We start from the raw sequence: 26,954 nt of genomic DNA on the forward strand, positions 1-26,954 counted from the left end.
CTTCAGCTTCAGCATCAGTCCTTCCAATGAATATTCAGGGTTGACTTCTTTTAGGATGGACTTGTTGGATCTCCCTGCAGTCCAAGGGACTCTCAAGACTCTTCTCCAATACCACAATTCAAAAGCATCAATTCTTAGGTGCTCAGCTTTCTTTAAGGTCCAACTCTCACATCCATACATCACCACTGGAAAAACCATAGCTTTGACTAGACAGACCTTTGTTGGCAAAGTAATGTCTCTGCTTTTTAATATGCTGTCTAGATTGGTCACAGATTTTCTTACAAGGGGCAAGCATCTTTTAATTTCATGGCTGCAGTCACCATCTGCAGTGATTTTGGAGCCCCCCCCCAAATAAAGTCTGTCACTGTTTCCACTGTTTCTCCATCTATTTGCCATGAAGTGATGGGACTGGATGCCATGATCTTAGTTTTTTGAATGTTGAGTTTTAAGCCAGTTTTTTCACTCTCCTCTTGCACTCTCATCAAGAGGCTCTTTAGTTTCTCTTCGCTTTCTGCTATAAGTGTGGTGTCAACTGCATATCTGAGGTTATTGATATTTCCCCTGGAAATCTTGATTCCAGCTTGTGCTTCATCCAGCCCAGCATTTCTCATGATGTACTCTGCATATAAGTTAAATAAGCAGGGTGACAAGTACTCTTTCCTGATTTGGAACCAGTCCATTGTTCCGTGTCCAGTTCTAATTGTTGCTTGTTGACCTGCATACAGATTTCTCAGGAGGCAGGTAAGGTGGTTTGGTATTCCCATCTCTTGAAGAATTTTCTACAGTTTGTGATCCACACAGTCAAAGGCTTTAGCATAGTCAATGAAGCAGAAGTAGATGTTTTTCTAGAATTCTCCTGCTTTTTCTATGATCCAATGGATGCTGGCAAGTTGATCTTTGGTTCCTCTGCCTTTTCTAAAACCAGCTTGAACATCTGGAAGTTCACAGTTCACATACTGTTGAAGCCTGGCTTGGAGAATTTTGAGCATTACTTTACTAGAGTGTGAGATGAGTGCAATTGTGTGGTAGTTTGAGCATTCTTTGGCATTGACTGTCTTTGGGATTGGAATGAAAACTGACCTTTTCCAGTCCTGTGGCCACTGCTGAGTTTTCCACATTTGCTGGCATATTGAGTGCAGCACTTTGACAGCATCATCTTTCAGGATTTGAAATAGCTCAACTGGAATTCCATCACCTCCCCTAGCTTTGTTCATACTGATGCTTCCTAAGGCCCACTTGACTTCACCTTCCAGGATGTCTGGCTCTAGGTGAGTGATCACACCATTCTGGTTATCTGGGCATCCAGCAAAGGGACTGAGAACCCCCAGGGAATTTGACTTTGAAGGCCAGTGTGACTTGACTAGAGAATTGCACAGGACCGGGGAAACAGACTCTTGGAAGGCACAAACAAAACCTTGTGTGCACCAGGACCTGGGAGAAAGGAGCAGTGGCCCCAGAGAGACTGAGCCAGGCTTGCCTGTGAGAGTCTGGGAGTCTCTGGGGGAAGCATGGGTTGGTGGTGGACTGCCGTGGGGCCAGGGGCACTAAATACAACAATCCTGGGAGCCACAGGACTTGGTGGCACAAGCCCTTTTCAGGGATGTCACCATTAACTCTACCACAGTTTGGCCTCCAGCCAAAGCACAGGGCAGGAACTCAGCTCCGCCCATCAACAGAAAACTGGATTATAGATTTACTAAGCATTTGCGACCCCGTGGACTGTGGCCTGCCAGGCTCCTCTGCCCATGGGATTCTCCAGGCAAGAATACTGGAGTGGATTGCCATTCCTTTCTCCAGGGGATCTTCCTGACCCAGGGACTGAAACCAGGTCTCCCGCATTGCAGCAGATTCTTTACTGTCTGAGCTACAGGGAAGCTCCTTGACTGAGCATGGCCCTGTCCAATCAGAGCAAGACCCAGACTCCCCCAGAGCCAGTCCCTCCCATCAGGAAGCTGCCAGAAGAAGCCAATCAGCCAATTTTTTAAAAATTGCTGTAAAGGGGAAACATGCAAAAAGTAAACAGAGCCAGGTGTCGATGCTGGGGGCCATCGGATCCTCACCCGGAAGTGTCACCTGCTGAGAGTGGACAGGTGAGAGCTGCCTGGGCTCCACCTGCAGCCATAGGACGTCCCCGGGGGCGGGGGGGGGGGGGGGCAGGCCACACCAGACGCCTCATCAGTGCCTGAGGACAAGCGCGAACGCCTGCCTGCCACGTCTCTGGAGGGTGGCTGGCACCCGTCTCTCACCTGGGCGTCCACTCTCCTCTTGGTCCTGCCCTCCTCACTCCCATCCAGGCCTGGATCTGAGAGCGCTCACTCCCCAGCGAGCTTCCTGCACATCTCCATCTCAGTCTATTCCCCAGGAGCCCAACCTAAGACACATACGTAACTTAAACGTGTGACTTAACATTTTAAATATAAACGTGTTCATTTCCTTATATCCTGATCTATGCCAAAGCCCTCATCTTTGAGAAATGGTACACGGATCAGCACGACTTGTTCTCTTTCTCGAATGAACTACACCTAAAACGAATTACCTACAATATCCAACTTCGGTTTCCTGAGAATGAGAAAACTTAAAAAACCGATAGAAAACCCCTACATGTGGAATTCCTGCAGCTTTTTGGATTCCCTGCTCGCCAGTCTCTAAGAGCTCTCCAACCCTCAGCTAATGCGGCAGATTAAAACAATTTTTAAAATTGTAATCAAATAGACATAACATAAAATTTACTGTCTCCGCTCAGTCATATTAAGTGGCATTTCGCAGTGATCACCACCATCCATCTCCAGAAATGCTGTGACTGAACCTCGGTCCCCATTAAAGAAGAAGTCTCCGTTTCCCTCCCCCGCAGTCCCTGGCCACCACGATTCTACTTTCTATCTCTGTGAGAATGACCACTCGAGGTCCTCAGAAGTTTTCCTTCACTTTATTGAGTTACCTTTATTAAGTCTTTCCAAAACTTTTTTTTTTTTATAGAAAAAGCAGCTGTCTTTTTGTACTGACATTCTGTTTGCCTAATATTTAATTAAATCCCCTAATTAAAGGGCAAGTTCAGCTGGCATTAAGGGGTCTGAGAATAAACATCATAGACGAGGTCTGGGGACGAAAACCGCTCAAGTAGTTGGAGCAGACGTGCATGACGGCGCTGCAGAGGAGCCTCTGCTTACAAATGTTCAACACGCCGCGGGCACCCACCAGACGGCTCTGTGTAAGGACTGGACGCTTCCTTTAAGCTGCTGAACTGGCTAGGAGAACGTCTTCTACTGTGTCAACATGGATACTGATGGCATTTATTGGGCACCTGTTATGTGTTGGGCTCTGTGCCAAGCATGTGGCTTGCACTGTGTCACTGAATGTCCATAATCCGCGAGGCAGATACCATCACCTTCATTTTCTCTGCAAGGAAACCAAGGCCCGGAAGTAGTCAAGCAATTTATCCAAAGTGGCGCCACTGAGAAGTGGCCGAGCTCAGAGCTTCAAGCTGGTGTGATTCTAAAGCCCATCTCCCCTCTTCCTGCCCACACTGGCTCTGCAGATGAATATTTAATAAAAGGTGTAACAAGAATGAAAACACAGAAGTGAGCCTTTGTTTGCTATTGGCATCATACAAAATGACAAAATATGTCACTTGCTTCTTTAAGACTATAATTTAACAAACAAGAGATGTACTTGAATTCTCCTAAGAAAGGAGTATAGGTAATGCCGTCTGCAACTGGTATTTGTTTACATCAGAATGATTTCAGTTAATTAAAGGCAGAAGAGCTGGGCAGTATTTGTAAGGAAAGAACTGAAGTCAGACATTTTAATTATGCTATCAGATTAGCACAAAAAGAGAGAATAAGCTGTAAAGTTTTACTGAATATAATAAAAGCGAAGTGCGTTATGTCGCAAGATAACTCTTTGGATCAAGACAGAGAGAGAGAGAACATCTGAAATAATTCACAGACTCAGACAGTAAGTGACTAATCAAAGAGGTCTCACTACAACCATTTCCGTCAACAGCCACACGGAAGAACCAAGTTTTATTAACAAGCATATTCCCAAGAGAATAAAAGAAGAATTTGTGCTTTCTTTTAAAAAGGAAATTGAATGACATTTCAGAACAGATACCAACATCCCTGAAAGCTAATAGCAAATTTAAAAAAAAAAAAGGAGGTATTTAGGATTGCCAAATCACCAGTAGGAGCAAGCTTCGTTTAGCAGCCTCTGCAAGACCTGGCAGAGGGCGGGGCGCTCGTCGGCCAGAAACGCGGCAGCTCCCGTCTCCATCCACAGCAAGGGCGTGTTCACTCCCAGTCTGTCTGGGACACTGAGCTGTAACGATACACACCGAGATTCCCAAAAGGTCAGCACAGCCAAGAAAGGCTGCCTGTGCCCCGAAGCTGTTTCCACACCAACAATCCATGAACCGTCATCAGACACAGCTAAGCCCCAGGCCCTCTCCCAGAGAGCCTGGTGACTCCCCTTTCCTGGAGCCATCAGACCTAGAGGTCCACGTCCAGACGGAACACCTGTTCGGGTTGTCCCACGGACACGTCCCAAGCTGACATCATCATCAAGCCCTCTCCTCTCCCCTGCCTGTGTCCCCGTCACACTGAGCGGGGCCACCACGAACTCACATCCCCAGTCCAGGGGCCCGGGGGCGATGCTCAACTTATCCACCCCTCCACCACACATCCCGTCCCCATGGTGATGCACACATTAGACACCACTTGAATGCATGTGCTCATCCACTGAGTCCTTAGTTTAGGACCTAGACCTTTGCAGGAAGGCTTCCTACAGTGATCAGTTTAGTCAGGGGGTCCGTAACAATCTCCTCATTTACTGATCTCCAACTTCATATCTGTAATTTTGCAATAAGGAGTTCATGATCAGAGCCACAGTCAGCCACTGGTCTTGTTTTTCTTGACCGTATAGAGCTTCTCCATCTTTGGCTGCAAAGAATATAATCAATCTGATTTCAGTGTTGACCATCTGGTGATGTCCACGTGAACAGCCTTCTCTTGTGTTTTTGGAAGAGGGTGTTTGCTATGACCAGTGTGTTCTCTTGGCAAAACTCCAATAGCCTTTGCCCTGCTTCGTTCCATACTCCAAGGCCAAATTTGCCTGTTACTCCAGGTATCTCTTGACTTCCTACTTTTGCATTCCAGTCCCCTATGATGAAAAGGACATCTTTTTTGTGTGTTAGTTCTAGAAGGTCTTGTAGGTCTTCATAGAACCGTTCAACTTCAGCTTCTTCAGCATTACTGGTTGGGGCATAGGCTTGGATCACTGTGATATTGAATGGTTTGCCTTGGAAATGAATAGAGATCATTCTGTCGTTTTTGAGACTGCATCCATGTACTGCATTTCCGACTCTGTTGACTATGATGGCTACTCCATTTCTTCTAAGGGATTCCTGCCCACAGTAGTAGATGTAATGGTCGTCTGAGTTAATCCACCGATTCCAGTCCATTTCAGTTCTAAGATGTCCATGTTCACTCTTGCCATCTCCTGTTTGACCACTTCCAGTTCACCCTGATTCATGGACTAACGTTCCAGGTTCCTATGCAGTGTTGCTCCTTACAGCATGGGACTTTACTTCCATCACCAGTCACATCCACCACTGAGTGTTGTTTCCACTTTGGCTCAGCCTCTTCTTTGCTTCTGGAGCTGTTTCTCCAGAAGTATATTCTTCTTCAGTAACATATTGGGCACCTACTGACCTGGGGAGTTTATCTTTCAATGTCCTATCTTTTTGCTTTTGGGAAAGATTGAAGCCAGGAGAAGTGGACGACAGAGGATGAGATGGTTGGATGGCATCACCAACTCAGTGGACATGGGTTTGAGCAAGCTCCAGGAGATGGTGAAGGACAGGGAAGCCTGGCATGCTGTAGTCATGGGGGTGCAAAGAGTTAGACACGACTGAGAGACTGACAACAACTTCATATCTAAACACCATGTTCAAATCTTTCAAATCAACCTGGGTAGAATCCCTGAAAAAAGTGGAAAAAGAGAAAGAGACTTTCCCTTTGCACTTGAGGTGTGAGGAATTTTTTGCAAACCACTTAGAGATGAAAGCACATCAGATAACACCAAACACTGGCTTGAAGCCCAAATGCAATAGGCCAGTTTATCTTCAATATTCTTTAATTTCATAAAAAGAAAAACGTCTCCTTCAAGCAATCTCTCTTAAACCATAGTGATTCATTCTGGGTAAATACAGAGATATCTCCTAAGGAATTTCTCCCGAGGATGACATTTGAGGCCTCCTGACACACAGGTGACTCTGAGGGCCTTCACAACACCATCTTAGCTGATGAACAAAATCCAGACCTGACTTTGAACCCCAAACTCTGCCACTTACTATCTGCAGACCTTCAATCAAGTTACCCAGTCTTACAGAGAAAAGGGAGACAATGGTATTCAGTTGTATAAGGCTTGTGAAGTTCAACAACAGACAGTAAAGATCAGCTAAGGGCCAGGCACTGCCTTGAGCATCTGAGGTTCAGGGTGAAAGTCACAGCTCTGCACCTTGCACTTCCGGTCCAGTGGGGCAGACAGATACGGACCAAGCAGTGTGGCAGCATGTGACTGCCAGAATCAGGATGTGAGCAAGTTTCACGCAGACAGAAGACTGGGATGATGGAGAAGAACCGGAAGAGAACTTCTTTGAAATGGGATAGCTGTGTAAACACCTGATACCTGGCTTACTTACCACTTTTGTTAAGCTGGGTGTTGTTTGGTTTTTTTTAACCCACATTTGGGCTTACCACTGCTACTGACCTAACCTTTCTCTTTTCTTCCTGAAAGTTCATATATGAAATCACCAGCAGAACACCTGATGGTCCCTCTACCGTGAAGACACTCCCACAGCCCTGACAAGGGGGCCTCATGAGGACGAGAGGCACCAGGATGCCCAGCGTCTGCGGGGGCCACCTGGGGGGTGAGTCCTCCGGCCCCAGTCATGCCTTCAGATGACCGCAGTCCCGGCTGACATCCTGAGTGTAACTTTATGAGAGGCAAGAGAAGCCAGGACCAGCAGCTCAGTCATTCCCAGATTCCCAACCCACAGGTATTATGTGAGATACAAAATGTTTATTGCTTTAATCTGCTAAGCCTCATGGTAATTTGTTACTCAAAAATAGATAAGACACAGGTCAATAGGGTATTAGTGATAAGGGCTTTGTATTAAGGATAGCATAATATTCTTAGTTAAAAACCAATGCTGTCTCTCTTCTCTGGAGCATAGATATATGACACACACGATCATGAGCTGTGAGATGACTCAGAGTTAATGCTGGTTCTATGTCTTTCCCGGCTTCACATCATGACCTATCAAGAAACTATAGCTTAAAATATCAGAATTATGTCACTGAAAGAGAGTAATAGGTTGTGAGTTCTTAAAGACAACTTAAAACAAGGTGTATGGCAAGGCAAGGAGATCAAACCAGTCAATCCTAAAGGAAATTAACCCTGAATATTCACTGGAAGGACCGATGCTGAAGCTGAAGCTCCAATCCTTTGGCCACCTGGTGCAGATACGTGGAGAGGACCCTGATTCTGGGAAAGACAGAAGGCAAAAGGAGAAGCGGGCAGCAGAGGATGAGGTGATTAGATAACACCACTGACTCAGTGGACATGATGTAAGCAAACTTTGGGAGATAGTGAAGGACAGGGGAGCCTGGCGTGCTGCAGTCCATGGGGTCGCAGAGTCGGACATGACCGAGTGACTGAACAACAACAATATGGAAAGGCAAGTAATAATGAAAGGAAATGACTCATCACTAAATTGTAAGCATTAAGCAAACAAAGCAAAGGAGTTCTAGCCACAATTATTAGGTGACAAACCATCAATTTTTAAATTTATCAGAACTGGTAATTTGGGCATTCAATTCATTTCTTTAAAAATAGAACATATTATGAGTAGTATAAATTAGTATTTAAAGTTTCAAGGTGTTATATCTGCAGCCAAAAGAAGGAGCATTTTGTTCTCATTTATCGTTAATCTCCACGTTTGGAGTCATTTGTTCACGAACACTGGATACCGACTTTCCGCCAGAGATTACCCAAGGGGCCGGGAGCGAGCTGATAGAAACCATAATCTGTGACCTCCAGGAACTCACAGATGGTGGATCAGCGCTTCTCACATGAGCATGACCAATGGGGATATTTTTAAGTATGGATGTGAAAGGCCGATTTATAGAAACTCAAATACTGAAGGTGGAGGGGTGGGACATGGAGCTCTCCATGGTCTTAAGCTCATAATCGCTTCTGATGCTTAGTCTGATGGTTCTGCATCAGCAGGGTGGAGCGTAACACATGACAGGCCATCTACTCAGTCGTCAAATCCTTACCGAGCATCTGACCTGCACCATAGGTGCTGGGTGCTGGGGTGTGGGGGCTGGGGGCTGCTGGATACCAGAAAATACACACCATGCAGTTAGAAGGATGAGAGAGTCAGCCAAACAAAGGGGCAGATGACATTCCACGGTAAACAGAACATCTCCAAGTGTGGGATCATACCATACGGTAGGCTTGATGACTAAGTTAAATGATAAAGTATATTCACGGATTCTGAGATTTATTTTATTTTATTATTTTCTTTTGGTAGCAAATTCCATGGCAGTTTTAAAAAAAAAACAAAAACTTTTTTTTATATTAGAGTATAGCTGATTAACAATACTGTGATAGTTCCAGGTGGAGAGCAGGGGGACTCAGCCATCCATACACACGTGTCCTTTCTCGCCCAAACTCCCCTCCCACCCGGGCTGCCACACAACACTGAGCAGAGTTTCCTGGGCTACACGGTAGGTCCACGGTTGCCGGAAGCGGGGGAAGGATGGGAGGAAGGGACATTTGGGGAGTTTGAGGTTGACATGTACACACAGTTCAGTTCAGTCGCTCAGTCGTGTCCAACTTTTTGCGACCCCACAGACTGCAGCGTGCCAGGCTTCCCTGTCCTTCACCAACCCCTGGAGCTTACTCAGAGTCACGTCCATCGAGCCAGTGGCACAGACACACTGTTCTATTCAAAATGGATAACCAACGAGGATCTTCCGAGATTTTTTTTTGTTTTGAAAGAGACCTAATTGGCCCTCTACTGCAGTCTCCAAGATCACACAACAAAGATGGGAACTGAGGCTAGGTCCTGTGACTCCTGTTCCTTCGCACTTTTCCCCTTGGCCGGAGCTTGCGCTTAGGAGTAAAGGAACCTCTTCAAGAGCCAGGACAAAAACAGTATATTTCTCAATTCTCAAAAGCTTGTGTTGTTACTACAGGCATACTATATCCCAGGAGCTATCAATCTGGGGCATTTTGGAAAAGATACAATCAGCAAAGGAAAAAAACAAGGTGGATGTGAAAAATGTCTTTGAAGCTATTTCAGTTGCTACTCTCAGAAAATGTTTGAATTTCAACTCTACTAGGCATAAAATAAGCTCATAGAAAGTGCTGGTTTTGAAATCTGAATCAGTGACCTAGAAATAAATCTCCGAGAGGGATAAACGAAATTTTGAAAGAGTAGAATCAAAGAAAATAAAAATGTTGTCTTCAAATGGTTTGTAAAAATAATGTTTTGGGGTTACAGTGTGGAAATAGGTACATTTTACAGCTACAGGTATTAATGACATACTGGCATTTTCTGACATAACACGAGTCAGCTAAGGAGTAGGCTTCCCTCAAAGCGGTTCATCGCTGGACATAACTGAGGGAAGGCTCTTGTCTACAGTCTCACCAATGATATAAGCATGGCCTCCCTACTCAGGTCTTTGCCAGCTGGCATCCCCTGCTGCCACTTCCCTGAGGCTCCTCAAGCATCAGCAAGGTGCCCTTCTCCGGGACAAAATCAAACTTAGACCTCTTATTTTTTGACACCTCCATCCACTCTGTCTCCCTGAAACACCCCGCCTTCCCCTTGTTCTCACGGAGCTGCAGATTGCAGGCTCTCTCCTGCCCTCTCCTTGCCCGGCTCCCCCCACTCGCATGCATCCTCTCAAGCCTCTTCCTGGACCGCTTCCCACTCTAGTCCCCCGTCTACACTAAGAGGTGGGGGCGTGGGACATGGAGATCTCCAGGTTTTAAGCTCATAATTGCTTCTGATGCTTAGTCTGACGGTTCTCCACCACCAGGGTGGAGCGTAATACAAGGCAGGCCATTTACTCAGTCATCAAACACTTACCAAGCACCTGATCTGCACCATAGGTGCTGGGTGCTAATGGACAGCTCTCCCACTCACCCAGGCTTCCCAGCCCTGGGAGCTCACAGACAGTTCTCTCAGCGCTGCTCCCAACATCCAATTAGCCTTGGAGGCTATCAGATTCTTTCTGTGTAACGTTCCTAAGATCTGACTTCCTCTTCACCTGTCCGTCTCCTTTACTCTGGAAACACGACCTCCTCGATTAAGCCCTGGACAGTTACCATGGCTTCCCGGGCACCAGTTCTGCAGCCTGAAGCCAGATGAAGACCATTCTCTCATGTCCCATCCCTCTCCAAGAATCGGTACCTGCCCTGCTGAATCCCATCTCAGTGCCCCTTACCTGGCATGACTCCCCTCCTTGTAAGCCAAACCTTCTACTTTCTCCAGCATGAAATTCCTTCTTGGACGATACCTGCCCAACCTACTCCTCTTCCACGGTGAATTTTAATTTCCCCAGCATGCACATCTGGATCACTCACACAAGCTTTATTGCAACTAAAGCACGGTTCGTGTAGAGACCACAGTAACAGGAGGGCCAGCCAAAGGGTCACCCTGTTTGCTAAACTGAACTGAATTTACTGCAACTCTGCCAAAGCTTAACTGAATCATCCAAAGACTGAAGGAACTGAGAAAACATCTGGCTTCAACCATAAGTCATTAATTTCTTAAACTATCGTAATAGAAATAGATACATGCTAAAAGCATTTTTTAAATTAGAAAGATCAAGGGAACGAAAGTCTTCAAACCTTCTTCTTAGCTTTCCGCCTCCTGACGTTTATGGTGATTTTTATCACTCTGATTACAAGAGGGTCTTTTGGCGTCTGAGGTGCTAAGGACGGGTGACGCGGGGCAGACTCAAATACGTGAAGGGTGAATTGTGTCCAGAAGTCAGCGGGTCAGAGAGATACTTTCCAAGTGGGAAATGAATTCTGACAGGAAGCCGCCTGCTGGGCAACGGAGGACGGCTTTGAGAAGCTGGTGATCAGATTCTAGCTGTGTTCACTAGTCTGAAATACACATGTGGCATCGACAGTGTAGAAGCTGCTCTGAAAAGAACTTAATTATGCAGAAGAGGCAGCCAAAGAGCTTCTAAAACGTGAACATCCACTTCATCAGACGTGTTAATATGTCACAGAGAACAGGCCCTTCTTACAAAATAACTGATGTTCAAAAATATGAGCCTCCTTGAGAGGCTCACAAATCCTGCCTCCTTCAAATCAAGATTAGCTTTTGACTAGGTAAGACCAGCAGGAAGTTACTTTCATAAGATGGATTGTTTAGGGGGCTTCCCCGGTGGTCCAGCGGTTAAGAATCCACCTTGCAATGCAGGGGTTCGATCCCTGGTCAAGGGACTAAGATCTCACGTGCCGAGGAGAACTAAACCCAAGTGCTGCAATGCTGAGCCTGCGCTCTGGAGCCTGAGAACCGCAACCAGAGAGCCCGATGCCGCAGCCTAAGAGCCTGCATGCTGCACCCCGCATTGAGGACTGGAGGCAGCCAAATAAACACTTTTTTTAAAAAGATTGTTTAAAAAAAATGCCTGTGAAAATTAAAATCATACATGTGTATTTATAGCTAATCTCCTCCGTATGTCTTCTTTCTAATCATATGTAAAATGCTGTTTTCATTCATTCACTAAGCTTTCATTGAGCACTACTCAAAGCTCCAGGGAGTCGATGAGGCCTACCCAGAAGGAACTCACGGGCCAAAGACGGGCACTCTCAGACTTGGTGGAAAGAGATGGAGAGTCAGGGACAGGAAATGATTAATGGGAAGAAATAACACTAAACAGAAATTTCACGTTTACTCCTAATTTATTGATTGAAGACTAATCCAACAAATTAATGTCAAATAAATCCAGGGAAGAACTCTGCCAGCTTGACTGCAGTCAGATTCAGTTTTCTGAAATTCTCACGAGTGAATGTGTCACGTCAAGGCCGCAGTGAGGAACAGATGCTGAAAGACAGTGGCTGTGTAGGTAGAACAGTCCTTAGCTCTGATAGATAAGAAACGGTCCCTACATTTATGTCACAAGAAACACACCTGTTGATACCTATATCTTCTAGTTTGCTTCTGGCAATAGTTTTGCTCTCACTATAAAAGAAATTTAGAATTGTATTATTGTAAAATAATTCTAAAAGAACAATAGGGAACCATTACAGAAGTTTTGGAGAACACACAGTCAGAAGTGATCCATGAGACCAGATCCTAACAATTCTATTGCTGTCGCTGTTCAGTCACTAAGTCCTTCCTCCCCTGCCTTCACTGTCTCCCAGAGTTTGCTCAGATTCATCTCCACTGAGTTGGTGATCCTATCTAACCTTCTCATCTTCTGTCATCCTCTTCGCTTTTGGCCTTCAATCTTTCCCAGCATCCCAGCAATTCCATAGGAAACTGTAATATACCAAAGCAAATCTTGGAATCAAACAGTATGCTCTAATAATAATTTTAGGGGAAATGGAATAAAATGCAACTGCAAAAGCAAACTTACTTGGCAACCTGTGAGGTCCTCCCCTTCCTTACAGGATCAGAGCCTCTCTCATCCTCCGCAGGACCACCCCTCCCTGAAGAATCGCTCCCTTTTCTGAACTGCTTATTTCATCTCACCTAGTGGAACTAGGGGGCTTCCCTGGTGGCTCAGACAGTAAAGAATCTGTCTGCAATGTGGGAGACCAGGGTTCAATTCCTGGGTAGGGAAAAATCCCCTGGAGAAGGAAATGGCAACCCACTCCAGTATTCTTGCCTGGAGACTCCCATGGACAGACGAGCCTGGCGGGCTGCAGTCCGTGGGGTCGCAAAGAGTTAAGACAGCACTGAGCGAGTAACACTTAGACTTAGTGGAAACAGGCAGGGAATAATGTGCTACTGTTTATTTCCATGTTTCTGTCCTTTTCTCCAAATACGCTGGTTTCTGAGGACAAGAAGATCGCCTTCTATTCCTCTGTATCCCCAGCAACCAGGAAGCACCCTGCACAGGTTGCATGTTTGTCGATATGGCCACAAATGCTCGTTTTGATACTACTTAACGTGAATATTAACAAAATGCAGTTGGTTAATATTTTGCAGAAAGAACCTGGGGTTAAAATTTTCTAATGTTATATATTTTGCCTTATTTGACAAGATTTCTGAATTCAATATAGCTTTGTATGATTTAGAGAGGTAAAAATTGTAAGAAATAAAACCATTCCTGTTTTTAAAAAATGGACATTCATTTATTCTGAATTTTAAAATCTCTTTAGGACTTCCCTAATCCCTTGGACTGCAAGGAGATCAAACCAGTCCATCCTAAAGGAAATCAGTCCTGAATATTCATTGGAAGGACTGATGCTGAAGCTGAAACCAATCCTTTGGCCACCTATGCGAAACTGACTCATTGGAAAAGACCCTGATGCTGGGGAAAGACTGAAGGCAGGAGGAGAAGGGGACGACAGAGGATGAGATGGTTGAATGGTATCACCAACTTGATGGACATGAGTTTGAGTAAACTCCAGGAGATGGTGATGGACAGGGAGGCCTGGCGTGCTGCAGTCCATGGGGTCGCAAAGGGTCAGACATGACTGAGCAACTGAACTGAACTGAACTGAGGACTTCCCCGGTGGTCTAGTGGTTAAGAATCTGCCTGCCAATGCAGGGGGCATGACTTGGATCCCTGGTCAGGGAACTAAGATCGCATATGCTGCAGAGCAACTCAGTCCATGTGCCCCATTACTGAGCCCGCACGTGGGGCCTGTGCTTCACGAGAGAAGCCACTCGTGAGAAGCCCACACACCACAACCAGAGAGTAAACAAATAAACAACAACAACAACAAACTCTTTAAACTTAGATAAAATATACAGAGAACAAAAGATCACGAAATTTTTACTGGCCATTAACCCTTGTTTTGGAGAAGGCAATGGCACCCCACTCCAGTCCTCTTGCCTGGAAAATCCCATGGACGGAGGAGCCTGTTGGGCTGCAGTCCATGGGGTCGTAAGAGTCAGGCACAATTGAGCGACTTCACTTTCACTTTTCACTTTCATGCATTAGACAAGGAAATGGCAACCCACTCTGGTGTTCTTGCCTGGAGAATCCCAGGGACGGGGAGCCTGGAGGGCTGCCGTCTATGGGGTCGCACAGAGTCGGACACGACTGACGCGACTCGGCAGCAGCAGCAGCAGCCTTGTTTGCCATTCCCCTCTTCCAAACTCCTGCTGATACAGTCATTCTACTATGTCAATGAGGAACACTGTTCAAAGTTTTAAATAATGCATAACTGTCCTAAACAAATAGGATCTACACCTTATTTGAATTCCTCTTACCACACCCCCACACTTAGCCTACTTAAACTTCAGATCTGGGGCTCTCCAGGTGGCCCAGTGGCTAAGCCTCTGTGCTCCTGACACAGGGGCCGGGGTTCAACGCCCAATCATGGAACTAACTGGACCCCCCACGCCGCGGCTGAGAGTCTGCCTGCCTCAACCAAAAACCATGCGTGCCACGATGAGGAGTGAAGACCCCTCACGTCCCAGGGAAGACCTGGTCCAGCCAAATAAATAATAAATAAATATTAAAAAAATCAGACTCTCCAACGGCACAGGAGTGTCAGAGACAAACACCACGGGGTAACCTGAGAGCTACGAGCAGACTGGTGGCCGCCCGAGTGTGTCAGGGGAAGGCTGCTGTGGGGACACAGGCTTCAGGGACTCTTAGACGGCCTCACCATCGACTCTGAAAGTAATTCACTCCCGCTCTCTTACTGACGCGCACATCTCCGTAAGGTTCTGAAAGGAGGTGTAAGGTTTAAGACATAAATACCCCTATGCTGCTGGCACTGTTTAGCTTCCCTAGAAACCCCAGACCTGCCCCCATGGCTGTTATCAAGGATCCCCGGGACTTGGGAGGAGAAGACCCCACAAATTCCCACGGCTCCGGGGTGAGCTCGGCCAAGCAGCAGGGTGCGAGCGCCTCGCCTGCACTGACTGGTGCCTGGATGACAGGTATTCCTGGGCCTCATCACTGGTTAAGGAGGGTCCCAGGACCGTAGAGGGAAGCCCAGAACCTCTCACCCGCTTATCTAAGCAGAGTGGCTTACATTAAGCTCATAAATGAAGGGCACCCCCCACCTGTGGTCTTGAATCTCCCTTTCCTTCTAGAGAGATTCCCTGGGTGGCTTTCCGGTGGCTGTACTATAGGACATGGCAATCTACTCCAGTATTCTAGCCTGGAGAATCCCATGGACAGAGGAGCCTGGCGGGCTACAGTCCTTGGGGTCACAAAGAGTCGCACACAACTGAGCAACTAACACTCATGGTCTTTCCCGCCAAAATAAGGTACGGATAAGTACATGTCAACAGAGGAGCCTGGCGGGCTACAGTCCATGAGGTCGCAAAGAGCTGGACATGACTTAGCAACTAGACAACAACAGGAACAGGTGGAGACACAAGTCCCCACAGAGCAGCGGCGCGAACCTCCTCCTGCCGAACGCTCTCCTGCAGACACTCCCCTGGGGCTCTCCCCCGTCTCAGGCAGCAGCGCTTGCCTTCCAGATGCTGCCGGCCTGGGCCGTCCCCCGGGGAGGCGCCTCCTGCTTCTTTTCTGCCGCCTTCCTTGTTTTAAGTGCTCTGTAAGTCAGATTAAAGTATTTGTTTGTTTATTTTTCTCAGTAGCCGACTAAAGACAAATCTGCAAGCTCAGGATAAAGAAAGACACTTCAAACTCTGCCTTTGAAGCCTGGTTTTGAGTCAAGTAATTTACTTCCCTCCTAGGGCCCAATTATAGACCAGGAGGAAAATGGCTTGCGTGGCTTTCACGAGAAAACCAGAGACAGAAGCGCAGTTCGCACCCTGCTCGCTTTCTCATAGAAACAAAAGCATGCAGGTGAAAGAAATGTCGCCACGTTTAGCAACATAAAAACATCTCTGAGGGGCTTGTCCCTCCTCCTCACGCTTTAGAAAAGTTAACTCCAACTTATCCAACAATATTAACTACCCAGATCAAAACAAGCTTTTGATAAGAAGGAAAAGTATAAAATTCTCTAGAAACAGGGGTAACAGGATATCAGCCAGGGAGTCCCCGTCCTGCCTGGAGGTCACAGAGCTTGCCCACTTGTTCCCACTACATAACTTCTGACGTTCATGATGGAAAAAAGTTCCTTACGCCCCCACGTTACTGTTAGAATTAAGGGATGAGATGACAAGGCTGTCGCATTGCTAAAAGCACGAGCTGTAGAGTCTGCAGAACAGACTTTGCCTTCTGGCTAGAACTACGCCATGGACTGCAGCATGCCAGGCTTCCCTCTCCTTCACTGTCTCCTGGAGTTTGCTCAAATTCAAATCCATCGAGTCAGTGATGCCATCCAACTATCTCAGCCTCTGTCAGCCCCTTCTCCTCCTGCCCTCAATCTTTCCAAGCATCAGGGTCTTTTCCAATGAGTTGGCTCTCTGCATCAGGTGGCCAAAGTAATGGAGCTTCAGCTTCAGCATCAGTCCTTCCAATGAATATTCAGGGTTGATTTCCTTTAGGATTGAATGGCTTGATCTCCTTGCAGTCCAAGGGACTCTCAAGGCCCAGCACAGCCAAACAAACAAACAAATATAAAATGGAGGTGATGATAACAGCCACCTGGGTGTGCTGGAAAGAGTAGATGAAACAAAGCATGAAAAGCGTTTAGTCTCCAGTGGGTGATAAAAATCTTTAGCAGTAGTATGATGACAGCACCCTAGGGGTGACCTCCCAAAGAATCTAGTGTCTTAACTCTCAAGGTCAGCTAGGCCGAGGAGCTGCTGTTCTTCCACACCCGGAGGGGCTGGAGAGCTCCCAGAGGCCTCCTGTGGGGCTCATCGGTCAGCAAGGAGCAGCAGTCATTCTTGGGGGATAAAAAAGGACAGAATTCTCCTTAGAGTTTCACTGCCTGAGAAAAACTTCGAGGGTGCCTGCTCTCTCTTTCTCTCCTAGACAGAAGACAGAGTTAGGAAGGGAAATGAGATTTCTCCATTCTCCTGGGAGAGAGAAGTGGGTAGAGTACATAGAATATTTTCCTAAATTTTTCAAATGCCTGGATAACGCCCCCTTAGCACCATAAATATATAAAACATTTACAGTCTGCTTTTAGGAGCAATGAAAAAGAACAGAATCTAGAAATAACTCTTAATTGATCTTCAGTTCAGTTCAGTTCAGTTCAGTTGCTCAGTTGTGTCCGACTCTTTGCGACCCCATGAATCGCAGCACACCAGGCCTCCCTGTCCATCACTATCTCCTGGAGTTCACTCAAACTCACGTCTACAGAGTCCGTGATGCCATCCAGCCATCTCATCCTCTGTCGTCCCCTTCTCCTCCTGCCCCCAATCCCTCCCAGCATCAAGTCTTTTCGAATAAGTCAACTCTTCGCATGAGGTGGCCAAAGTATTGGAGTTTCAGCTTTAGCATCAGTCCTTCCAATGAATGCTCAGGACTGATCTCCTTTAGGATGGACTAGTTGGATCTCCTTGCAGTCCAAGGGACTCTCAAGAGTCATCTCCAACACCACAGTTCAAAACCATCAATTCTTCGGTGCTCAGCTTTCTTCACAGTCCAACTCTCACATCCATACATGACCACAGGAAAAACCATAGCCTTGACTAGATGGACCTTTGTTGGCAAAGTAATGTCTCTGCTTTTGAATATGCTATCTAGGTTGGTCATAACTTTTCTTCCAAGGAGTAAGCGTCTTTTAATTTCATGGCTGCAGTCACCATCTGTAGTGATTTTGGAGCCCAGAAAAATAAAGTCTGACACTGTTTCCACTGTTTCCCCACCTATTTGCCATGTGGAGATGGGACCAGATGCCATGATCTTTGTTTTCTGAATGTTGAGCTTTAAGCCAACTTTTTCACTCTCCACTTTCACTTTCATCAAGAGGCTCTTTAGTTCCTCTTCACTTTCTGCCATAAGGGTGGTGTCATCTGCATATCTGAGGTTATTGATATTTCTCCCAGCAATCTTGATTCCAGCTTGTGCTTCTTCCAGCCCAGCGTTTCTCATGATGTACTCTGCATATAAGTTAAATAAACAGGGTGACAATATACAGCCTCGACGAACTCCTTTTCCTATTTGGAACCAGTCTGTTGTTCCATGTCCAGTTCTAACTGCTGCTTCCTGACCTGCATACAGATTTCTCAAGAGGCAGGTCAGGTGGTCTGGTATTCCCATCTCTTTCAGAATTTTCCACAGTTCATTGTGATCCACACAGTCAAAGGCTTTGGCATAGTCAATAAAGCAGAAATAGATGTTTTTCTGGAACTCTCTTGCTTTTTCGATGATCCAGCGGAAATTGATCTTAGCTTAGGCAAATATGAGAGTACTTCATTTGCAAAAATGTCATGATATCCCGACTATCTGAGAAGGTCCAAAACGGAGCCTCTCTAATGTTTCCTGCACGAAGTTGCGTAGATGCCCCGTTTTCCTGTTCGATATGGTAGCACCCTCAAGGAAAGACACCATCCTGTACTCTACTGAAATCCATATAGGAATCTACCAGACGCTATGTCATTCACAGCAATCCAACAGTATTAATTATAAACTAAAATTCCCTAACCTGGTCACAAAAATTTATTATGTAATAGTTGATACACACAAAAGAGTGAATATATGTTCACGAACAGCTGCCTCATGAAGCTTGATAATGAAACCGAAACCTACGAGCCCACTCCCATCCAAGAACTAGAGAACTGCCAGTACTACTGTGGTACCTGCATCTGCCTTCCTGACCTCAGCCCTGTGCTTGCCTTCAGAAGCGGCCGCTCTCTTAAACTTCAAATGTATCGTTCCCTTGTCTTTCAACTTTTTCTTTTGCCAAGATGGACCCTCAAGAGAATATTATTTAGTTTGCACAAACACTGCGAAAGCTTGGAGACCTCTCCCTCCAAACGGATCTGAAGTGGGAGACATAGAGCTTAGCATGGCGCGGCTCTTGTCTTCCTTCCTCCGCAGGCATCACGTGCCTTCACTTCCCTGGAGACTCGGCCAAAGTCCTGAGGATTCTCCTGGAACCTGCCCGCAGCGGTCACAAAATTCCCTTCATTCTCGGAATAGGTGTCTGTCTACACAGCTGTTATCTGAAACGGGGTACAACTTTCTGCTCACTCAATAGGAGCCGGTGTGCTCGTCATTTCTAGCGTGTACGATGGGGACTTGAGGCTTCCCGCCGCCGTGTTGGTGGGGAAGCCCTACGCCTGAAGAAGAGGAAGCGCAACCCAGACGGCTCTGGACAGCTGTCTGTGAATCCACGGCAACTATCTCCCTAACAGCTCTTCATCGACAAGGACCAAAGCAGAGACCGCGCAGCTGCCTGGGTGACTGTATAACTTGGTCAGCATATCTGCTACCAAGTCCCCCAGACTTGCTTCAACTTCTGTTAAGAACCGTGATTTCCTAATCATTTTTCCAGAAAGCCGTGTCATTGTGAGCATCCCATCCTCACTGATGAAGCCCTTAAGAACTGTGAAGGATCTGAGAGTTCAGTCTCACTGCAAGCTACCAAAGCAGCCCATCGGTCTCACGGATGCCGGCAGAAGGTCCAGGTCTCCCGGCTCAGACTCAGAGGACGTCGTAACTCGCAGCACAGCAAGCAGCGCGAGCGTCGTGCGTTTGCGTCGGCTTCCGAACCTCCGGATTCTGTGGGGGGGTGCGATGTGGATGGGCTCGGAGAGGAGGCTACGCATGTAAAGAGCCACGTCCCAGAGGAGGGGCCTTGAGCTTGCAGAGCCCGGGCCTCTTAGGACGGCTGGTAAGCACGCCTGCCTTTTGTTCTGGGAGGAAACACTGACTGCATCTTCCAAGGATGCTTGCTATACAAACATTCTTGAAAAGGGGCTGTGGGACAAAAGGCAGTCAGTGCCTTACTCTTAAGATGTGCAGAAACGAGAGAGGTCCAGGAGTTCCCGCGGCCTATCATTACCTGTCATACGTCAATTAAATTTTTATTTAAAATGTTTTAAACGGCATGATTGTTTTAAATTCCATCTTGAACCCAGAAGTGACAGAGCCTTGTGGAAGAATGTGTGACCATGTGCAGGAATGTGTCCCCCGCAAAGATATGCATTTATTAGAGCTGACAAGTATGTGCTTTACAGGTTCACGCATTCAGAGGCTTTGAGGGAATCTTTCTGACTCAGTTTTTTCTGTACTAAAAAGCATAATAATTCTTCTCTGCAATATTCACTTAGAATCTAATTAATAATTCTAAAAGACATAAAGATCTGCTGCGAAATGGAAGGACAAAAATCCTGAAGCTTCCAGCCATGGTAGGTACGGCCAGCGTGCTTCCTTGACCAGATGTAAGTGCGTCTGTAAAGCGAAGCGCCTGCTTTACACTATCCCGCGGTTTGCACCTTTTCTTCCCAAAGCTGCCAGTTTTCTCGTGTTACTAATGTACTGACCTCTGCTTTATATTACCCTGTAATTCATGCCTTTTCTTTAAGTCCATCAGAGTCCCTGAATTACTAACAGACTGACCTCCCCTTGATATTATCCTGCAATTTACACCTTTTCCTCCTGACTCCCATCAGATCTCCTGGTGTCACAGCTAATGTACTGACGGCTCACAACGTGTACTGCATTTCTTGCAATTTGTACTTATTTTTCAGAAAGGCCAGGGGGAAGATGCCCTGTTACTGTGTGTCTAGGGCCGAAGACCCGAGACTGCCGGGGCAAGGGCTTCCTGACAGGCCTGTGGATGCGGCTCCCGACTCAGGAAGGCTTTAGGAAGTGACCAACTTGATGAGCTGGGTCCCCAGGTGTTGAGGAAGATGTACATTTCCTCACTGTCCTTTAAGAAAGTTTTAGGGGCTCCGCAGAATGAGAAAAGTCTTACATTGCACATATTACATATTTACTTACATGTAACATGTTTTTCCCCCATTACATTCACATGAATGAGAGGCTTTTTCATATATTAACAGTTTTCTCTCAGTCTGTACTCTTGCTATCTGTTGCATTTCCTCCTGGTTACTCTGAAGCTAAACCATCCTGCGAATGTGTTAACTACATGGAGTCTGAGATGAGTTAAAGCTGGTAAAACAAAGGGAGGTAGGGTTAACCAGACCACCTCACCCGTCTCCTGAGAAACCTGTGTGCAGGTCAGGAAGCCACAGTTAGAACCAGAATGGAACTGACTTATACAAACCCGGGAAAGGAGGCCCTCAGGCGGTAGGCTGTCCCTCTGCTTATTTACCTGGGAGGAGGAAGTGGCAGCCCAGGCTAGTGTTCTTGCCTGGAGAACCCCATGGGGTCACAAAGAGTCAGACACGGCTGAAGCGACTTGGCAGGCAGGCAGGCTTATTTAATTTATATGCAGAGTACATCATATGGCATGCCGGGCCGGATGTGCTGGATGAAGCACAAGCTGGAATCAAGATGGCCAGGGGAAATACCAATAACCTCAGATATGCAGATGACACCACCCTTATGGCAGAAAGTGAAGAGGAACTAAAGAGCCTCTTGATGAAAGTGAAAGAGGAGAGTGAAAAAGTTGGCTTAAAGCTCAACATTCAGAAAACGAAGATCACGGCATCCAGTCCCATCACTTCATGGGAAATAGATGGGGAAACAGTGGAAACAGTGTCAGACTTTATTTTTCTGGGCTCCAAAATCACTGCAGATGGTGACTGCAGCCATGAAATTAAAAGACGCTTACTCCTTGGAAGGAAAGTTATGACCAACCTAGATAGCATATTAAAAAGCACAGACATTACTTTGCCAGCAAAGGTCTGTCTAGTCAAGGCTATGATTTTTCCAGTGGTCGTGTATGGATGTGAGAGTTGGACTATAAAGAAAGCTGAGCGCCGAAGAATTGATGGTTTTGAACTGTGGTGTTGGAGATGACTCTTGAGAGTCCCTTGGACTGCAAGGAGACCCAACCAGTCCATCCTAAAGGAAATCAGTCCTGACTGTTCACTGGAAGGATTAATGCTGAAGCTGAAGCTCTAATACTTTAGCCACCTTATGCAAAGAGCTGACTCATTTGAAAAGACCCTGATGCTAGGAAAGATTAAGGGCAGGAGGAGAAGGGGACGACAGAGGATGAGATGGTTGGAGGGCATCACCGACTCGATGGACATGAGTTTGAGTAAACTCTGGGAGTTGGTGATGGACAGAGAGGCCTGGCGTGCTGCAGTCCACGGGGTCGCAAAGAGTCGGACATGACTGAGCGACTGAAGTGACTGAACTGAGGTGATCTAATTGTGCAATCAGAGGAATTCCTGGAGGTCCAGGGGTTAGGGCTCCATGCTTTCCCTGCATGGGGCACAGGTTTGATTCCTTGTCGGTGAATTAAGATCCTGCATTCTGGGCCACATGGCTGAAGACAAACAAAAAGCACAACAAACAACAACAATAAATACATATAAAATCGGTAGGCGCTGCAGAGTTTTGAAGAGACTTGACTGGGTAGCCTTTCCCTTCTCCAGTGGATCTTCCTGACCCAGGAATCAAACCAGGATCTTGTGCATTGCAGGCGGATTCTTTACCAACTGAGCCATCAGGGACTCAAAAGGCACCCTTTATATAGTAAGTCACTGAGTAACTATTTTGAGAACCAACTGTGTACTTCAACTGATCATTCCCAAAACAGTGAGCAGGAAAAATTCTAAGTCACAGAAAGCTGCTACACTGTATCATGAGTAATGACATTCAGGTCCCAAAACTCAATAATGAAGAGACTGATCATTATCATTTTTTGTTCAGTTCTTTCTACATTTGTAATGAAGTCCGTGCTCTCTCCAAGACTGTTGGAGATTCGGACTGCACTGCCGCGATGTTGGTCATTACTACTGTGTTGCTCAGTCGCTCAGATGTTCCTACTCTGCGACCCCGTGGACTTCAGCATGCCAGGCTCCCGTCCACCACCATCTCCCAGAGTCTGCTCAGACTCACGTCCATTGAGTCTGTGATGCTAGCTAGCCATCTCATCCTCCGTCATCCCCTTCTCCTCCTGCCCTCAATCTTTCCCAGCATCAAGGTCTCTTCAAATGAGTCAACTCTTCGCATGAGGTGGCCAAAGTACTGGACGTTCAGCTTTAGCATCATTCCTTCCAAAGAAATCCCAGGACTGATCTCCTTTAGGATGGACTGGTTGGATCTCCTTGCAGTCCAAGGGACTCTCAAGAGTCTTCTCCAACACCACGGTTCAAAAGCATCAATTCTTTGGTGCTCAGCCTACACAGGTCAGAGGAAAACAACCTGAGACTCTCAAAAGAGAGAAGGAAAATTCTAGTTTGCAGTTCAGACAGACTCTGAAGAATATTTTGAGACAGTAGTTTTCACCAGATGAATTCTGTGGTAACTGTGGTATTTGAGGTTTATAATGCTTTCAGTGTTTACAAGGTCAAATCTAAATTTATATATTGAAATGCGTTCTATTTTCACTGTTGAGAATGGGCGGAATCGATTTATTTGCTTATTTTGAAATGCGTCTACTGGCCTTTAGAAGCTATTATTTACATAAAGGTGCTTTTGAACTTTACAAACATGTTGGATGCTACCTGCTATTCTAAATATTTTAAATAAAGTATTAAATATGTACAAAGCAACAACTTATATCCAAAATAAGAAAATGAAAGATGGAAATCATTGCCAAATGCCTTCCTAAATCATATTTTTAAGTAATCATTTTCACAGATTTGTTTTTATCATACTGAATTAAAATATACTTTCTTAAAATATTAAACCATATGAATATCTAAATCTATTTTCAATGTTTATACAAATAGTATGGAGAACATTTTTGATAGCAATCAATAGGTCTACTTTGGACAATTATTTTATTTAATGGTTATTACAAGCCAGTGTCTGTTTTTTAAAACTGACCTAAGAGACAATTAACAAATGTGAATATTATTTTAACCTTCTTTAAGGTCTAAATTCACTTTTCATCTTGGCTTGTCTCATTTTCACCTTGTACCTGATTACTTTACAAGGCATACGTCTCTTTAATTGCTTTTTGTACTTCTTTTTTCATTTTTTTAATTGCTTGTTGCTAAGCAATGTGCATAACATCAGGGTATATATTCATTTTCTGAGAACGTGGTCTACTTGGTATTATTTTCCTCCATTCCTTTACCTCATTGGAATTGACCTAAACTGTACTTTCTGCTTTCTTTTGACTTTTCTTTTTGCCAAAATACGTTCCCCCATCTTCCTGTCCTTTGATCAGAACTCAGTCGCTATTGTTTTCAGTATTTAGCCCCATGTTCTTCTACTTTCCATTGTTTTTGCTGAGCTCTGGTGGACAGGCTCATATTATACGACTCTTTTTCCTTTACTCTGTCTTGCTTCTTTCTTTTGTATTTAAAGACGTTAGAAACATACCTCTTCTTTCACGACATGTAGGTCATTTCCTGCTTTTTTCCTTTAATCAGTTTTTCTGTTCCAGATGTTGGCATTGGTTTTTTCAGGACCACAGCACCTGTTCTGCCCTCTTCCTTGTCTTACTGATACTTTAGCAAGTATAATACTGATTATGGTATAATTCTACGAAACCACTCCACTTACCCAACTTATATTTGTTGTGTTTTTCAATGAGCTACACTGCATTTAATTTATTTAGCTATGGTAAGCTGCCCAAAACAAAAAGTTCCCTCAGAAAACCAAGAAACAAAAAATTAAACACATGTCAATCACTTACACGTACCCATGATTTTCTGTTGCACACGTGCCTGAATGAACGTATCTGGAGAACACTAAGTGTGCACTCTGCCTTTGCAAACCCAGCTCGCTGGTGGGCTACCGTGTACCGCCAGGCTCATACAGGCCTTGTTCCTATCATTCTTGGAGACAGTGATTTCTAAGTATGGGGCGAATGGGTTTATGACATAGGATTACCTGATATTCAGCTTGACTGACTCTGAGCATAACCTTCTAAGGTCTTGCGTTTTCTAATTATAAAAAGAAAGAAGTGAGGATTCTCCTATTATAATACAGGGATGTTACAGAGCAAGTTTAAGCAAGATTCATTATGGATAAACTCTCTAAAACAAAGTTGCTCTACAGACATGTCAGAGATGTCTGGGTGTACATGTTAGTATTAGTACATCCTCTTTCACATCTGACCTATTAATACTTTTCTAGTTCTATTTAGTCTGAGCTCTGCAAGTATGGCCTTCTGAGTATGTACCTACCTGTAAGACTCCTTTCTCTAGAGTAACAGACTGCACAGTCAGCAAATGGCTCACACTACCCGACATCTCAGTCAGCCCTTCCGTATCTCAAACTGATCCTAAACTAAGAATTCACTTCCGTTTTTTCCACTGAAGGTGGTTTATAGTAAGTTGAAAATTAATAGTGGAAACAAAATAATAAGCTGGAAAATGTTTTAAAAATGATAAAAACATAAAAATGAAAACAAGTGATAAAAATGTACCAGCGACGTCTGTTTTTAACTCTGGCCTAGAGGCAGTAAGTGCAGTTATCAAGAATACAGGCTTGGGGGTCAGTTAGCTTGGCTGTCTTGACTATTTCATTAAAATGAAAGCTAATAAAACTTATGGAGCAGTAAAATGGTGGTTAAAAATGTGAGCTTGAAATTTTATAAGGCACCGCACTGAGTTTAGGACAGTCAAGACAATTTTGAAGAAATCCTAAGGCTCTAGGACTTATACTACTAGATATCGGGACTTATCAGTTCAGTTCAATTCAGTCGCTCAGTCCTGTCTGACTCTTTGCAACCCCATGAATTGCAGCACGCCAGGCCTCCCTGTCCATCACCATCCCCTGGAGTTTACTCAAACTCACATCCATTGAGTTGGTGATGCCATCTAGCCATCTCATCCTCTGTCTTCCCCTTTTCCTCCTGCCCCCAATCCCTCCCAGCAGCAAAGTCTTTTCCAATGAGTCAACTCTTCTCATGAGGTGGCCAAAGTATTGGAGTTTCAGCTTTAGCATCAGTCCTTCCTATGAACACCCAGGACTGATCTCCTTTAGGATGGACTGGTTGGATCTCCTTGCAGTCCAAGGACTCTCAAGACAAAATCATATAATTAAGAGAGCGTGGTATTGGCACAAAGATAGACAAGTATAAAGGTCAAGGAAAAATAACAGCGAGTCAGGGAAGAGGTGAAATTACAGTCTCTCAAGTCTGAATTCAGTCTAGAGGCAGAATTCCTTCTTACTCAAGGATTCTCAGTCTTTTTCTTATAGACATTAACTGGTTAGGTGAGGCCCACCCACATTAGGAAGGGTAATTACTTTACTCAAAGGCCACCATTTAACTATGTCGTTTAGTCGCTAAGTCACGCCCAGCTCTTTTGCAACCCCGTAGACTGCAGCCTGCCAGGCTCCTCTGTCCATGGGATTTACCAGGCAAGAATACTGGAGTGGGTTGCCATTCCTTCTCCAGGGGATCTTCCTGACCCAGGGATCAAATACCTCTCCTGTATTCAGGTGGATTTTTACTGCTGAACCACCAGAGAAGCCCCAATTAAATTAATTAAACATTAATCACATCTTAAAAATATCTTCACAGCAACAGCTAGACTGGTGTCTGATGAAAAACTGGATACCACAGTCTCGCTAGGGTCACACTTAAAACTAACCATTATGCTTGTATTAGGCAAAGAATAAGACCAAAAAAAGCGTGAATCCTAAAAAACTGACAAATTGGATCTCATCAAAATAAAGAACTTCTGTCTTTAAAAGAAAATGAAAATGAAAGTCACAGGCTGGGACTTGCATCTGGAATACGTAGAAATCTCTCACAACTCAGTAGTTTAAAAAGAATATTAAAATACAAGCAAAGGTTTGAACAAATCCTGCATTACAAAGGTG

The 26,954-nt window shown here is 45.3% G+C and overlaps 1 protein-coding gene across 3 annotated transcripts in view; it reads right to left on the reverse strand.

Annotated features, from left to right (window-relative positions):
• The window catches only part of EFCAB11 (EF-hand calcium binding domain 11), a 175,767-nt gene that overhangs the window by 74,134 nt on the left and 74,679 nt on the right, over window positions 1-26,954 (reverse strand). The window contains exon 6 of one of the 3 annotated variants that reach the window (XM_027552716.1): window positions 4,153-4,314. The exons of the other annotated variants lie outside the window; for them this stretch is intronic. Within the exon in view, the coding sequence (XP_027408517.1) occupies window positions 4,287-4,314 (28 nt within the window). The 3' untranslated portion in view covers window positions 4,153-4,286. Of the gene's footprint in view, window positions 1-4,152; window positions 4,315-26,954 lie in introns of those variants that run through there. 3 annotated transcript variants of the gene reach the window in all.

Source organism: Bos indicus x Bos taurus, chromosome 10, assembly GCF_003369695.1.
Source record: "Bos indicus x Bos taurus breed Angus x Brahman F1 hybrid chromosome 10, Bos_hybrid_MaternalHap_v2.0, whole genome shotgun sequence".
NCBI classification, from domain to species: Eukaryota; Metazoa; Chordata; class Mammalia; order Artiodactyla; family Bovidae; genus Bos; species Bos indicus x Bos taurus.